Source organism: Camponotus floridanus, unplaced genomic scaffold (assembly GCF_003227725.1).
Source record: "Camponotus floridanus strain SB8 unplaced genomic scaffold, Cflo_v7.5 scaffold172, whole genome shotgun sequence".
Taxonomy (NCBI): Eukaryota; Metazoa; Arthropoda; class Insecta; order Hymenoptera; family Formicidae; genus Camponotus; species Camponotus floridanus.
The window spans coordinates 242,321-259,647 of NW_020229295.1; the positions used below are offsets into that span (position 1 = coordinate 242,321).

The 17,327-nt window shown below is 41.2% G+C and overlaps 1 protein-coding gene across 1 annotated transcript; it reads left to right on the plus strand.

The window, feature by feature from the left end:
* Positions 1-15,318: 15,318 nt before the first annotated feature.
* Positions 15,319-16,392, plus strand: LOC112637516. Its single transcript, XM_025407398.1, has one exon. It carries the CDS (start codon positions 15,319-15,321, stop codon positions 16,390-16,392), a length of 1,074 nt encoding a protein of 357 aa, XP_025263183.1.
* The last annotated feature ends 935 nt before the right edge of the window (positions 16,393-17,327 follow it).

Below are 17,327 nucleotides of genomic sequence, written 5' to 3' on the forward strand. Positions count from 1 at the left end.
AATAATTGTCTGTTCGGACATCCGTCGTCGGAAGCTGAGATTGAATTACTCAAGATACAATGGTGTATGCCTCATGTAATATTGAACGAGATTAATAAATTATCAATGTTGCGAATGTTGGAAAGCGGACGATACTTGAACATGAGTTTCCGATCTTGGGATTTGTACGAATTTCCTCTGCTACATAGCACGACCAAACATTCGTGGACCGTGAAAGCCGCCTCCCAGCTAGAGAAACCGCGATATGTGATCTTTGCACTGCAAACTGGTAAAAAGAATTCAGTGTCACAAGATGTTACATTGTTCGATGACTGCAAATTGACCAACGTTAAACTCTATTTAAACTCGGAATGTTATCCCTACGATGATTTAAATTTAGATTTTGAAAAAAATAGATTCGCCATCCTATTCGACTTGTACTCTCGTTTTCGGAAATCTTATTACGGATGCGATAATAGCACCGCGCTATTAACCATTCCAAATTTTTTACATTGTGGTCCTCTCGCGGTCATTGATTGCTCGCGACAAAACGAGTCTGTCAAAACTGCTACCACAGTATATACAGTAGCGCAACTCTCCTGATTTTTTGTAGCATAAAATGAAATGCGCATGCGTGAAGTCAGCGAGTATACCAGTACTGCCATCTGCACTTCCTTCTCACTCTCTCCTTTGGTTTTCGTTCTCTTTCTAACACATTATAATATGTAATATAAATTAAATTCAATAAAACTTGAATATGTACATAAAGAAATTGTGAAAAATATAATATAAAATATATAATGCAAATATATATAAAAAATAATATATATGACATGATGTGAATATTAATTAACCATTTTATATGTCACATATAACTGATAGTAGAAAAGAATGAAAAGATGTATACTCATAATACTCATATATAATTTATAATATATTTACATATTAATACTTACATATATAATTTTTAATATATTTATATATTAATTGTACATACATATATTCTATATATATATTCAAAAACTTAAAATGAAAAAAAAACATTTAGATTAAGACTACAATCACTTAAATTTTATTATATAAAATATATATATTTATGATCAAAATAAATAAAAAAACAAGAAATATATATTTGTTAATAATATATATTATATATATATATATATATATATATATATACTTATATATATTGCGACGCCGTTGCCCACCTCGAGAACCAATTTCGAGGAGGTAGCGTGCAAGTTTGGCGATTACGGTATCAGGCGGTATCGGTTGTTAAGACGGTACCTCTAAAAATGCGGTAACTTATAAATCTCCGAAAAGGAGAGCGGAATTGGGCGTCAGGCGCAGTATTTCCGCGCCACGATATCGGTACGGTAATGTCCGACGATTAAGCCCAGTGTATGGCAGAGGGGCAGAGTTCTTTGTGAATTGGAATGTATAAAGAGAGAACGCTAGAGAGTATTCAGGAGCGAGAAATAATCGACCTGTAGTTATTTTACTTAAAATTACGTAAATATATTTAACAGTTAGAATACAGTATAAATATGTAACATAGATAAGACTAATATAATAGACACAATCCGGTGGATAACGACAAAAAAGATAAAATGTATAATATAAGAAATCGAACATACGAGCTCGAAAGACAAAGAGATTAAGATCCCTAACCGATAACGCGAAGGTCACGTTTCGTCACAACGGAAATAATAATAATTAATATAAATAAAAATAACTTTATAACGGCGATTACAATGCAACGGTAAAAGTGATTTAAACGATACGCAGGTGAATATAATATCTCACAGAGCGTATTACGGAAACTCAAATAGTAATTAACAGCGCAATAATCTTTAACACGCAAGATACAATAATAAGCTCGATTTCCGAACGCGTTCGGTATAACGGAAATGATATTCGACTCAATATTTAGCGGTAATCAGCGGTAATCCACGGTGAGAGCCGAATTACGATCAGAGTACAGGGGCGCGTACGATTTCGGAACACGCCTGGATGCGCGAACCTCGAGTACAATTTCGATATAAATCGAATGAACTTTTACCTGGATTTTGGACGGTAGCTTAAAATAACGGTATCCGGTCGTGATTAATTACAGATAAAGTAGACTAACGAAGGATAATTGCGATAGATTTTAACGGTAATCGTATCCTAAAACCTTTCGATATAAATCGAATCTAAACTTTTCTCACAATAATCGACAATAAGAGATAATGATATTTTCGGTAACTTTCACCGGTGATTAATCTCGGTGTGGTAATCTCAAGGAGAATAATGTTAATATGAGTCACTCTATTTAACGGTCGTCTCGCGACCTTTTATCTTTAAGGGAGGACACCACTGTAAAATTTTCAAAAAATCGATTTTTTGGAAACACTTTTAAAAAATTGTTTAAACCTTCAAAAGCGATGCATATTCGTTTATAGCTGAAAAAAAATTTTTTTTAATGGTTTTTGAGCTATTTTTGGAGAACGTCTCCGAGCGCTAAAAAGCGCTTTCGGCGATGCGACGCAGATAGACGCAGTTCTCGACTCTTGTGAGTTTATTATTTTTGGGAAAAAAGTTGACCGACTGAAATAAGTTTTATTTTTTACCAATAAGTGGCATTGCATTACGAAAAAAAAAATTTCATCAGCTGTAGCGTCTATAAAACCGTTGACTAGACGCCGTTTGTTTTCACGTGTTTTCGGTGCGCGGCAATTTCTCTCTACTTATTGTTTGTTTACGAGTTCTTGTGTGTATTTTCTGTATATTTTGGAACAATGTCTACGATGGGTAAACTGTGTAGACCAAGTAAAGGTTAAGAAACATTACGCGACTGCCCAGCCGGCTCAGAGTCATGGTGCTCTTGGCAACGTGCTAAAACTGCTAATGATTTAGCAAAATACAATCATAATCCGGCTATGTGTAATGAAGTATACGAGGCAATCAAGCTTATTTATGATGATTTAAGCAGAGACGAACTTCTTCAGCGCTGCTTAGGCGGATATACGCAAAATACGAACGAGTGCTTCAATAAAGTCGTGTGGACGATCGCTCCGAAAAATTCTTCTGGTGGAAAATTATTGCTCGACGTTGGAATTGATGTAGCCACATTGACATTTAACGATGGCCTTATGTCTCTTGCCAAAGTTTTGGAAGTAATAGGCGTGAAAATCGGGCTCAACTGCTATAATTTCTGCATGGAAAGTGACGCAATCCGAATCGCCAAGGCAGAGCGATCGATGTCGGATCAGGCAAAAGATGTTCGAAGAGCTAATTTGGCAGCTCAGAGAGAAGAAAACGAGGCTGATCTCAACGTGGAAAGGCAACTGTACGGAGCTGGAATCGCTGATTAAAGGTACATAAAGAATTTCTTAAGTTATAAACAATTTATTGGTACCGAAAACTTTAAACGCGTTTTTCTCAAAACCATGTTTTTGAAATCGGCACGCAGCAGAACTCAAACAATTTTCATCTGATCGACTTGAAATTTTAACTGTAGCTTCTTAGATCGATTTAACAGTCAAGTACGAGCGCTTTTTTCGATTAATTGAAAATTGTAAAAAATATATCACATTTTATACGAAAATTATGGTCGAAAAATCGAACTTTTTATTCAAACTCGTCCTTATTCTTTTTTTTTTAATCTTTTTATATTTCCCTTCGTACTTGAGTGTTAAAACTAATATAATTAACGAAAATATTTCACTTTTTGTTCCAAGATCAAATTTACGACAGTTCTACTGCGTGCCGCGGAGAGAGTTGGCTGAAAACCAGTAGTGATGTCGCGACTCGTGCGCCGCCATTTTGTATTTTTTTAACAAATAAAAAAATTTTTTAAGTACTTCAATATATGTCTAATAAAGCCTAAAAGTTCTTTTGACCATATATTTTATTCCTTTCTCAAAAAAAAAATATCAAAGAAAGCAGTCAAAAATGGGCAGTTACAGTGGTGTCGTGCCTTAACAACAACAACTTGACTCTAACACACTTGAAACGGAACGATAACGGATATACGTATTTCGACGGAGATTTCGCTTTATACAATATTCTTTCAGAGCCGTTTTCTTTTAATTACGGTAGCTCGAGCTCGCAAAGAAATTATCCGCGTAAATACCGCTTTTCCGGTACTTGCAGTTCAGCCCGGACGCAACGGTAATAAAACGATAAAACGGAACGGTACAACATTAAACGGTATGGAAATTACGTTACGAGACGGAACTGTCGGCACGGACCCCCCCTGAGAGGGACAAATTCGCGGCACCCGGGGACAGTTGGCGTCCGGTAATTAACGGTACAAGTATTTTACTTTACGCGATAATGGTTACGATAAAATCGCCGCCCTGCGACGATCTTTCTCAAAGGGTCGACGCCAGCTGATCCTGGACGCAAATTACTAATCTACTAGTGCGACGGCTTACAATATCTGTTGGTGTCGACTCCCTTCAGGGTCGTCTCCTCCGGGTTCGCAGGTAGATGTGCACTGGTCACAAGCTCACCGAACAGTGTCAAATTTTGACTGTGTCCGCGAGGCCCTCGATTCCCGCGCCGATTTCCGCGCATCTTTCTGAATTTCTCGGAAACGGGGATTGTTTCTCCGCCCCCTTCGAAGTCCCCGTTGTAGAACGGCGTTGCCCTTACACAGGAGTTCTGGCTTGATGCTGGCGGTAGCGTATCGGTACTAACTCCACAGCTCGGACTCGGCAGGCTGGCCAGGCCGTGTCCTTGTCCGTCTTGTTTGGAGTGTATCATCCTTTCCAGTCTGCAGCCCGGGATGATCGATCTTCCGATTTCCTACCGGTATCATTCTGAAATTTTTGGCAGAATTAATAATGTTCCGATATTTGACTAGCGGTGACGCGGGATCTCAATACATGACCTTTTTTTTCTTCTTTTTCCTCCACGGTATCTCGGGTCCATTCTCCGTCTCTTCCTGGCGGTTTCTTCGATATCTTCCTTCATTACATGGTATCTTACGCTAGCACCGGCCGCCGCACTCGCTACACGAATCTTATAAGTTACGCTAAAAAACCTGAATAGTCGGATTATAATAAATTTCGGTCCCCTCTCAGGTGCGAGGGACGACCCCGCGCACGCGACTTCCCCTCGGCAGGGTCACTGTGACGGAGCTCAAAAAGCGTCACGTCACAATAAATATATACAGGGTCTACCAAAAGTGTGGAAACCCCTAAATATCTCGGAAAATATACGTTTTACAGAAAAGTGTTTCCAACAAAAGTTGTAGGGTTTAAGAAGATCTATATACTGATTCTATCAGTTTGACCTTGGATGGCGTCGTCAAGGTCAGGTCAAGGTCACATTGACTTTTTTAAATGACACCCCCTACATTTGATTGCATATTCTTATAGCTTAATTCAAGAGCTTTCCAAAACACTATAATAATGTTCATTTTTATTAAGTACTTTGCGAGTTATGAGGGTTGAATGATAGAGTAGCGCCGGTATTAACATTATCCAAGGTGTACTACATGGAGGTTACTCGCTCGGATTTGCATCTGTTGTGTGTGTGATCCAGCTAACTAAGGCAAGATCGATTCCTCAACATATCCTCATATTTCGCTGAAGTCAAATTGCCAAAAAATTGCTCCATAAAACGTGTATGAAACGTCTCGTTAGTTCCTTCATTTACCGCTATGTGACGCACTACATGCAGTCTAACTCGCATTTAAAATTCAACTAAGAATGTATAAAGCTATCAAAGAACGAGCACCTTCTAACTTCAGCTTTGAGCAAGCAGAAATTAATTGTTATCGTCCAAATACAACGTACGATTAATTAAAATTAAACGTTTTAAAAATGGCTGGCGACTTGTCGGAACGTGAAAGAATCACTATCCTCATGATGCGTGGATGGGGTGATAACGAAAGATCGTTCTCTGATGTCGTTCGATTATTTAATGACACGTATCCGAACCGTCGAATTAATAAGTCCACTGTGTTAAAAACAATAGAACGTTTTAGACAAACTGGTAGCGTAAGAAATCGCTCTAAGTCAGGAAGACCATTGTCTGCAACCAACGAAGAAAAACAACTTGATGTTCTGCAGACATTTATTGAAGATCCCAATTCTAGTGTTCAGAGAGTCGCTCAAACTCACGATATTGCTCCCATGTCTGGAGCACATGGTTTGGAGAATTTTAAAGAAGAACAAGTTCCATCCATATAAATTGCAATACGTTCAAGAATTGCAAAACGGAGATGAGGAGCGTCGTATACATTTCTGTGAAAGAATGATGGCACTAATAGATGTCCGGCCCATCTTCCCTTATCAAATTGTTTTCACAGACGAGGCAACTTTTACCTTAACGGGAGAAGTTAATAATCAAAATTTTCGTTTCTGGTCAGATGAGAATCCGAATTGGGTGCGGGAAACTCACACACAACATCCACAAAAAATAAATGTATGGTGCGGAATAATAGATGGCTATTTAATAGGGCCGTTTTTTTTTGAAGAATATTTGAACGCTCAAAGGTATGAGAGATTACTTGTTGATCAAATAATTCCAGCCATACAGAATACTTTTCCAAATAATTTCCAAGAAATATGGTTTCAGCATGATGGAGCTCCTGCTCATTTTGGTGCAGGACCACGTCGTATTTTAAATGAGACTTTTCCGCTACGGTGGATAGGAAGAAGGAACGGAAATGAGGGAGGAGAGGATTGGCCACCTCGGTCACCAGATCTAACTCCTCTTGATTATTATCTATGGGGATATCTGAAGAGTAAGGTTTACAGAACAAAACCTAAAACCATTCACGAATTGATACAGCGAATAAGGGATGAAATGGCTTTGATACCTTTTGAAACGAATCGTAAAGTCATTTCTACATTCTACCAAAGATTAGCATATTGTCAGGAAGTAAATGGCAGCCACTTTCAGCATTTACTTTAACACATTGAAACACATTTGCAATCGTTTGGTGCAACCTAACCTGATCTCTGTATACACGCACCGCACGCACGCACACGCACACATTTCGAACAATTATTATGATAAATGAGCATCCACAAATTTATTTACTGTTTACTATGTCGATTGCTTTCCAGGTCTTTAAATGCTCGATTGTAATTTGGTTGGGTCTTTGCTTTTGCTGACTGGATCCACGACCGATCTTGCCTTAGTTAGCTGGATCACACACACAACAGATGCAAATCCGAGCGAGTAACCTCCATGTAGTACACCTTGGATAATGTTAATACCGGCGCTACTCTATCATTCAACCCTCATAACTCGCAAAGTACTTAATAAAAATGAACATTATTATAGTGTTTTGGAAAGCTCTTGAATTAAGCTATAAGAATATGTAATCAAATGTAGGGGGTGTCATTTAAAAAAGTCAATGTGACCTTGACCTGACCTTGACGACGCCATCCAAGGTCAAACTGATAGAATCAGTATATAGATCTTCTTAAACCCTACAACTTTTGTTGGAAACACTTTTCTGTAAAACGTATATTTTCCGAGATATTTAGGGGTTTCCACACTTTTGGTAGACCCTGTATATATATATATATATATATATATACATATATACAGGGTGGGAAAAAAGTATGGAAGCAAACAATTATTTCCGCAACTATTCATTTTTCGACAAAATGTCTTAGACATAATTTTTATGGTATGAAAACATGTATTATGTGGCATAGACGGCATGACCTTGAAATGACCCTTACGAGCTGCATACAAATAACGTAAAAAATTTCAAATGGAACTCGTCAGTTTTTGTTACAGATTCTTGTAGCTGATGTCGAAATGTTTACAAAACACTGCATATGAGCCCCATTCCCTTAAAAACACTCCCAGTTACGAAACAATTGTGATACAAACAATTTGTATGCACATTGACATTGCTTACTGATTTCGCATCATGACGTAACTGGTTGGATGAATCGCACTTATCTTGTCTTAACTGGTTGGATGAATCGTACTTATCTTGCCTTAACTGGTTGGATGAATCGCACTTATCTTGTCTTAACTGGTTGGATGAATCGCACTTATCTTGTCTTAACTGGTTGGATGAATCGCACTTATCTTACCTTAACTGGTTGGATGAATCGCACTTATCTTACCTTAACTGGTTGGATGAATCACGCAATTTCTTTCCTTGAGTGCGGTTCGATGTACGCCTTAACTAATTCTACGAACTTCGCGTGTCTTTCGTATCGGCAGAAATGATCGAAGCGGGTTATTCTCCATTTGTTGCAGTAATCGCTACTGTTGTACTGATCTCTCATAATGACGTTCGCGTTACACACATTCATGTAATCACACGTACGCTGTCTATTTTCAATTTCGTCGATACGAATTATCACAATTGTTTCGTAACTGGGAGTGTTTTTAAGGGAATGGGGCTCATATGCAATGTTTTGTAAACGTTTCGACATCAGCTACAAGAATCTGTAACAAAAACTGACGAGTTCCATTTGAAATTTTTTACGTTATTTGTATGCAGCTCGTAAGGGTCATTTCAAGGTCATGCCGTCTATGCCACATAATACATGTTTTCATACCATAAAAATTATGTCTAAGACATTTTGTCGAAGAATAGTTTCGGAAATAATTGTTTGCTTCCATACTTTTTCCCCACCCTGTATATATACATATATATATATATATATATCTATATACATTATAAATATATTTATATATATATATATATATATATATACATATATATATATATTATAAATATATTAAATATTATATATATATATAATACAAATATAATTATTTAAATATTATTCTTTATAATATGTTTATAATATGTATGTGTATACATATATATATACAGATACATATTCTAAACACATTATACAATAAAAATGCTGTAAAAGAAACATTGAGCGCATATCGAGATATCGAGGAGCGTGATGCGTCGTGTGTTGCTCGTCTTTCGGTAGGAAGGAGACAGAAGACTGTATTCTGTCCTCTTCTATTATCCGAAGCTAGTCGAAGCGCCGAGCTCCACGTACGCTTACGCATACATCCTCATTACCCGCTCCACGCCGTATTGCATGTTGCTTGCGGCGGAGATCTGGCAGCTTTGGTTGAAGCGATTTCGAGTATACGTACACGTTCTCGAAACGTACACCGTGCGGACTTTCTATCAAACTAATCAACACGTTTGTCTTACCACAGTTTGAAGGGCCGCAAATGATATCGCGTATAGCAGTCGGCAGCATGTTTCCATGCTTGCGTACTTTTTTCTCCGATATTAGTGTATCGTCGAAATTTGATACTTGATTACCCGCGCTTGTCGCACAAACCGCATGTTTTCTCTTTCGAATCAATTTTGCGAATGATCGCGAGGGGGAGACCTATTTATAGAAGTGTCTCGACTCGAAACCGCTCAGTATCAAAAATGTTTCTCCTTCTGTCGGATGAGAGAGACATTCTCCGGCTTACCACCGAACAACTGCAGTATATCCCAAAGATTCTTTTACTGCAAAATTTCGGTGATTACGTGGAACGATTGTGGGACAAGCTTCCAGAATATATAAAGGCTGATTCGGAGGTTCGACAATATCGTTCGTGCATGCGACATTACAACCAGCCGTGGCAACGAACACACAGTGACGGTCCACCACCGTTGATAAAAGATTGCTACGAATGTCAGCGAGAATCGTAAGAGGCAGCGGTCTCTTAAATCGTGCGATAAATGCGCTTCCCATCGAATTACATATTCCCGGTTATCAGTTTTGCGAACCGGGAACTCGATTAGAGAAACGATTGGCTAGAGGCGATTGAGGTATCAATCCATTGGACGCAGCGTGTCGACATTGCGCGCGAAGCAACGACCTCGACCAACGTCGAGCCACATCGCTGATCGCATACTAGCTGCAAGAGCGCGAGAACGCATTACCGCGAGGGATTCGACTCTCGGTGAAAGAGCAGAAGAAGCTACAGAAGAAACGGAGAAGCTACAGAATAAACTTTACTAAACCCGACAATGTAGGATCCTTGCTTGGATTCTCGTCGAATCGTATATTGCAACCTCGCAAGTGGTATGAATCGGACGAACCTGTTAATATTATAAACGTAAATATTATTATAGAATGCAACGTGACTACTGGTGCGTACAGTAACGGCATGCGCGTACACACGATACACGAATTTTCACCGAGCATACCGCCAGGATATAAGATATCGGAAACGCCGACACAGATCATTTATCTGCCGATCGTTGTACGGAGCATTACGGATTTAACGATACGTATACGATACGTGGATCAAAGAGGTCGATTGCTCGATTTTCGAGGAGAGGAAATTACCATAAGATTGCATATACGGCGGCGACAAACATAGTATGCTTGTACTGAACGAAACGGAGCACGCGAGAGACAATACTTTTACGCGGGACAATACTATTGCAGTAAGGCGAGCGGTATCGGGTGACAATAATGAGATTGCCGTTAAAAAGAAGCTGAGCGCGTTGAATCGTGAATTTTTGAAATCATTGGGATTCATCGTACGAAAAGAATGATTGATGTTTTGAATATCGGAGGTGAGCCAGTCTTTGATGATCGCATCGTCAAGATTGAGACTCATACGTACAATCCGTACGCCAATACGACGCTTGGATACAGCGACGAGATACGAATACCTATACAACATCAGGATTTATACACGTTACCGTGCGAAAGCTTTCTTTACATCGAGGGAAGATTTAATGTGCGTAAAGCGAATGATGAAATGAAGATTGTATTGGGAAACAATTGCGTCGCATTCATGTTTGATGAGCTTCGATACGAACTCGACGGAGTAGAGATTGATCGCAACAGAAATGTTGGAATAACATCGACGCTCAAAAATTATGTCTCTCTAACGCACCAGAAAAGTATAAACTTGAAGAACGCTGCGTGGGATTTGACGTACAACGGTGACAAAAATTATTTCAACTTTTGCGTGACGCTCAACATGTTGCAGGGATTTTGCGAAGATTATAAACGCGTTGTGATTAACGCTCGTCACGAATTGATTTTGATACGTTCGCGCAACGATAATAATTGTCTATTCGGACATCCGTCGTCGGAAGCTGAGATTGAATTACTCAAGATACAGTGGCGTATATCTCATGTAATATTGAACGAGATTAATAAATTATCAATGTTGCGAATGTTGGAAAGCGGACGATATTTGAACATGAGTTTCCGATCTTGGGATCTATACGAATTTCCTCTGTTACATAGCACGACCAAACATTCGTGGACTGTGAAAGCCGCCTCCCAGCTAGAGAAACCGCGATACGTGATCTTTGCACTGCAAACTGATAAAAAGAATTCGGTGTCACAAGATGTTACATTGTTCGATAACTGCAAATTGACCAACGTTAAACTCTATTTAAACTCGGAATTTTATCCCTACGATGATTTAAATTTAGATTTTGAAAAAAATAGATTCGCCGTCCTATTCGACATGTACTCTCGTTTTCGCAAATCTTATTACGGATGCGATAATAGCGCCGCGCTATTAACCATTCCAAAATTTCTACATTGCGGTCCTCTAGCAGTCATTGATTGCTCGCGACAAAACAAGTCTGTCAAAACTGCTACCGTGGACGTGAGAATAGAGTTTGAGTGCAGGGAAAATATACCGGCGAATACTACCGCCTATTGTCTCATCTTGCATGATCGGGTTGTCGAATATAATCCATTGACTAATGTAGTCCGCAAAATTACATAGGTCAGCAAATATCCCCTCCATTGCACATGAAGAAAAATATAAAAGATTGAGATGTTTGACGATCAACATCAGTCTGCGATCGGATCTTATCATCATGGCTGCGCCAATTTGTGGATCTGCAAGGATTTATCGTTGGGAAAAATTTTGTCGTGATGGAAGCTGTGGTTTTGAGAAAAGGATCCATACTTTCTCATTACATTTTTACATGTCCGGTACCATGGTACATGCTCACAAAATCTGAAAGATGTCAGGTTTTATGGTTGATTAAAAACCACCATGGATTATCGTGGAATGATGGACACGTTTCATATTGGAATTCGAAACGTTTAATCATGACGGCGGTGATAGGTGCACCGGAGGAGGATGATGCGTCACCTCTCGTGTACGTTAAAGGCCATGAAAAACGGCAATGGCTGACCGACATACTGGACGATGATGCAAGAAACGATGTCATTATCGAAACTTTGGATGCAGACTATGAGGATGTAGCTTCTTTAAATAAGTTAGATGTTAAGAATACTATGCGTTGTGAAAATCATGTAAAAAATTGCGCTCTACAAAATGTATTTAAGATTTATAATTGGTGGTTGAAACATCATGATGATGATTCTTCAAATCCATACTTATAATAAATTGATGTTGCGATATATTTTTATCGTCTTTCTTATTCTCTCCTTTCTTTCCTCATCGCTATCTATGTATGTATCATGTTTTCATATGTGACACAGCTGCCACATATATTGTATTTCGATACTACATTGTAATACATTTAAATATTTGTTTGATAAATGAATATAATTTTAAGTTTGATTTCCATTCAACGGGTGTTCGTTTCCGTTCGGTGGCTGTTCAATTACCGTTCATTTCCGTTCGACGGCGTTTGACAACCGTTCGTTTCCGTTCGATGACTGTTCAATTACCGTTCATTTCCGTTCGATGACCGTTCAATTACTGTTCGACGAGCGTTCGAAGAGCGTTCAATTACCGTTCAACGATCGTTCATTTCCGTTCGATGACCGTTCGAAAAGCGTTCGAAGAGCGTTCAATTACCGTTCGTTTCCGTTTGCTGACCGTTCAATTACCGTTACGGGTGTTCGATGATCGTTCATTTCCGTTTGATCAGTTGACGCATTACATTATATCATGCTAATTTGCATGGGAAAGATGCATACTTTTGTCTTACGATGCGTTTTTGGTAAAGCGATGATGATACGTCTCTATTCTAAAGTTTCGTATCGAGAAGTTTGTCTTCTCACAAAGTCATGATATGATATTGATATTATATTATACCGCGCTGAGTTGCATGGGACCGGATGTACTTTTGTCTTACGATGCGTTTTTGGCATGGTGATAATGCGGCATCTCTACTATAAAACCTCGTGCCGGGACATCGTTGCCGCTTCATAAAGTTCTAACCAGTGTGTGAGCATATAGTGTGTGCACATATAGTTATAAAACATGGATCATATTGTATTTTATATCAATGAATGGCGAACAAAATTAATAGACGTATTATGCAATGTTACATTAAATATAATTTTTCTATGGAATGTAAGTATCATTTTCATGATAAATTGTTAAAAATTTGTGAAAAAAAGAATGTGTAATAATAAATATTTTTATATAGTCCCAGGATGAAGTTCGGATACCCGGCTTTATAAATATAAGCCTCCGCCGTGGGTGCGGACGATACGCCGGGCAAGGAGGAGCCACTTCTCCTACATGGGGTGACACTCCGGAGAGTCGCCAGGTCGAAGATATTTTTGACCTGCGGCGGCTCTTCGGGGAGGATGAGGAAGAGGAGCTGGAGGAAAGAGAAAATTGGGAAATGGCCGAGGAGGAAAAAGAAAATTGGGAAATGACCGATGAGTGGGATTGGGAGGAAGAAGAGGAATGGCAGGATGCCTTGACTCGAGGATTTTAAGGTATGTGTCCCTGTTTTATAATTTTTTATATTAAATAAATTATTATTAACTAATGAAGTGTGTATCTTTTTTCTGTTTCAGAAGCGGCCTGCCCTTTAGCTTGGCATTCCCCCCCCCCCCAATATTATTAATTTTTAATTTTATATTTTATTAATTTTTAATTTTATATTTTATTATTTTTATATTATTATTATTATTATATTTTATTATTATAATCTTAATTTTAAGTACATACACACACACACACGCACGCACAAAATGTACAAAATCACACATTTTTAAATAAATTTTATATATATTTTAATTTAAAAAAAACTAATTATTTACGCGCCTCTCCATGCGTTCCCATCCCTATGTCTCTTTCGCGCTAGTTATAAGTATTGTTATCTCTCATGCATTAATCTCAATCATTATCGTTCTTTCTCGCACGCGCTAGTTGTAAGTCTTCGCACTATCGTTCTCTCTTTCGCGCGCGCTAATTGTAAGTCTCGCGGTATTATCGTTCTCTCTCGCACGCGTTGTTATTCTCGATATTATCGTTCTCTCTCTTTCGCTTAGAATATACTCGTTGTTCACTTACCTTTGCGTCGTCCTTCTCCCACCTATTACGTCGTCCTTGTGCCACGTTAACGCCATCCTTGTCGCACTCGTAGCACTGTCCTCTTCAGATCCTCACACTTTGCACTGTCCTTTTCCCATACGTAGCACTGTTCTTCTCACACCACCGTCCATCGGTCGCGCCGCGGATCCCTCTTCACCGCGCGGACCCCCTCGCCCATCGCTCGCGCCGCGGATCCCCCTTCACTGCGCGGACCCCCTCGTCCATCGCTCGCGCCGCGGATCCCCCTTCACTGTGCGGACCCCCTCGCCAATCGCTCGCTCCGCGGATCCCCCTTCACCTCGCGGACCCCCTCGTCCATCGCTCGCGCCGCGGATCCCCTTTCCCCGCGGGTGACGTCACCCACCGCGCGCCGCGGTTCATCCTTTCCCACGCGTGATGTCACTCCCCCCCGCACCGCGGTTCCCCTCGCGCCTCACTCCTCCTGAGAGGTCCTGGGTTAGAACTCTCCTAGTCTCACTACTTATATACAGGGTGACCCATTTTAACTTAGGCAGCCAAATAACTCGAAAAATAAGCACACTATGAAAAAATGGTTAAAATCAAAATTTCGTCATTTCGAGGGGGACGTACAATGACATTAAAATCAGCCCCCCCCCCTGGGCGGCGAGGGGGGGCAAGTTTGAAATCTTAAATGGAACCTTCTATTTTTCATTGCATATTCTTGTAGCTTATCTCGAGAGCTTTCCAAAACACTATAATTAAGTACCTTTTTATTAAGTACTTTTTGAGTTATAAGGCTTAAAATAATTCCTTAATTTTACATAAACCATAAAATATCTAGTAAACCATTCATTTTTCGATTATCTTACCTTCATACTTTTATGTACAAAATAATGAGAGGAATCAATTGGTGTAAAGAAAACATACAGTTGTTTTTAAGAAAAAATATGGAATTGTTAATTGCAAATTACATATTCTGTTCGTGGCTTTCTCAAAACTTTGCGCTGTCGCAGCAATCCGCGCTAACTCGCGAACATTTCTGGTCCTTCGAGCCGGATAATATCCGCATCCGCAATTTCGTGAGTGACGTTTTCAATGCTGTGCAGTGCTGCAAATCTCCTGAACAGACAGACAAGCAGATAAATCAAAATGAGTGCCGATCTGAAGTCCTTGTTAGAGGCTCAAACCGACATCCACGGACGAATGTCTCGCTCCGTGGATAACCTCCGCAAGATGGGAGTCACTAACATCACCGCCGGTGCCATCCAGGCTCGCCTCATCATCCTCGACAACCTCTGGGCGAAATTCGAGGCTCAACACGAGCTGATACGAGCGACGCTTAAAGACAGATACTTGGAGAGTGAGTACGCCAAAAATGATTTCATCGATACTGCGGAATGTACGTACGTTTCTCAGCGGAGCACGTTGAGCGACTACGCTGACAGGCTAAGGGCCGAGTCAGTTGTCGCACACAGAATCGAACCGAAGTCGGAGTCTTCTCCCAAAACTGCGTTGCCGCGTATAAAATTGCCGCCGTTCTCGGGCGCCTACGAAGACTGGCCTTCCTTCCGGGATCTCTTTTTATCCCTCGTCGGAGAGAATCCGTCGGTCTCAAACATTGAGCGGTTCCATTACCTTCGCTCCTGCGTGAAGGGATCTGCGGAAAAATTAATCCGATCATTAACGGTTACAAGCGAGAATTACGACCGCGCGTGGGCGATCTTGGCAAAACACTTTGAGAATAAAAAAGAGCTCATGCGATCAAATTTCTCTACCTTCACTGCCGTCGGGAAAATGAAGTCCGAGTCCGCCGAAGAACTAAGCCGCGTCCATCACGCCGTCACGGCCACCGTCAACGCGCAAGAAAGCATCGGAAAACCCATCAATTCCCATGGGATGGATCTCCTCAATCACTTGGTGATCGAATTGTTCGACTCGCGAACGCGCCTCGAGTGGGAGTCTTCCACAAGCGATTCTCCCGATCCGCCGACTCACGAGGCACTCACTGATTTTATTAGTAAAAGGATTTTTACCTTGAACGCCGCCAAACCCAAGATCGCCACGAAGAGTGCTGGGGAAACCTCTCGGACTGCGAAGTCTCACTTCGCTAAAAACGGGCCCGACGCGTTCAAATGCGCCGCTTGCAAGGGCAAACACACTTATGCAGTGCCCCGAGTTCAAGTCCAAGTCCGCGAGCGAAAGAAAGTCATTCGTCGAGGTTAGCGGACTTTGTTTTAACTGTCTCGGGAACCACATGATGGCAAAGTGTCAATCCATCAAAACGTGCTTCACGTGCAAGTCGCGGCACCACACGCTGTTGCACGACGCGTACACAACACCAACATCACACGAAGCGAGCACTTTCTCCACGACACGCACTTCACAAGATAAAAGGGCGACTCTTCTCGCCACCGCGCGCGTCACACTCACCGACCGTCTGGGACGACCTCAGGATGTACGAGTCCTGCTCGACCAGGGATCCGAAGTGTCTCTCGTCTCGGAGGACTTGGCGCAGCGCCTCCGTCTGGCACGCACCCGCTCCTCGATGTCCATAATTGGAATCGGAGGAGCATGCTCAGGATCCACACGCGGAAGGGTAACGCTCACTCTCAAGTCAAGAGTGACTGGAGCCCCCCTCACCGTAGCCGCCTACGGCTGTCCTTCCACGGCTGTCTTCCTACCAGGAGCCAGCAATTCAGGGCTCCACCACGTGGCCGCACATTCACGGCCTCACTCTGGCGGATCCGCAATATCTGCAGCGAGACCCCATCCATCTTCTCCTCGGCGCCGATGCCTTCTCCGGGATTCTCCTCGAAGGTCTCCGCAAGGGTCGCAAGGACCAACCCATCGCGCAGAGGACTACGTTCGGGTGGATATTATCAGGAGATTGCGGAGTCGTAACGGCCAACGGCTCCCTCAGCTCCCTCCAGTGCACCATCGACTATGACTTGAACGCTCTAGTTCAGAGGTTCTGGGAGCAAGAACGGGAGCAGCCTGCTTCCGTCGTGCTTACGCCGGACGAAGAGCGATGTGAGGAGATCTTCGCTCGCACTCATGAGCGCCACGCAGACGGAAGATACATGGTGCGTCTTCCGCTGGCTGGCCCTCTTCCACCTCTAGATCACACGTGAAAGTCCGCCGAGCGACTTCTCACGGCA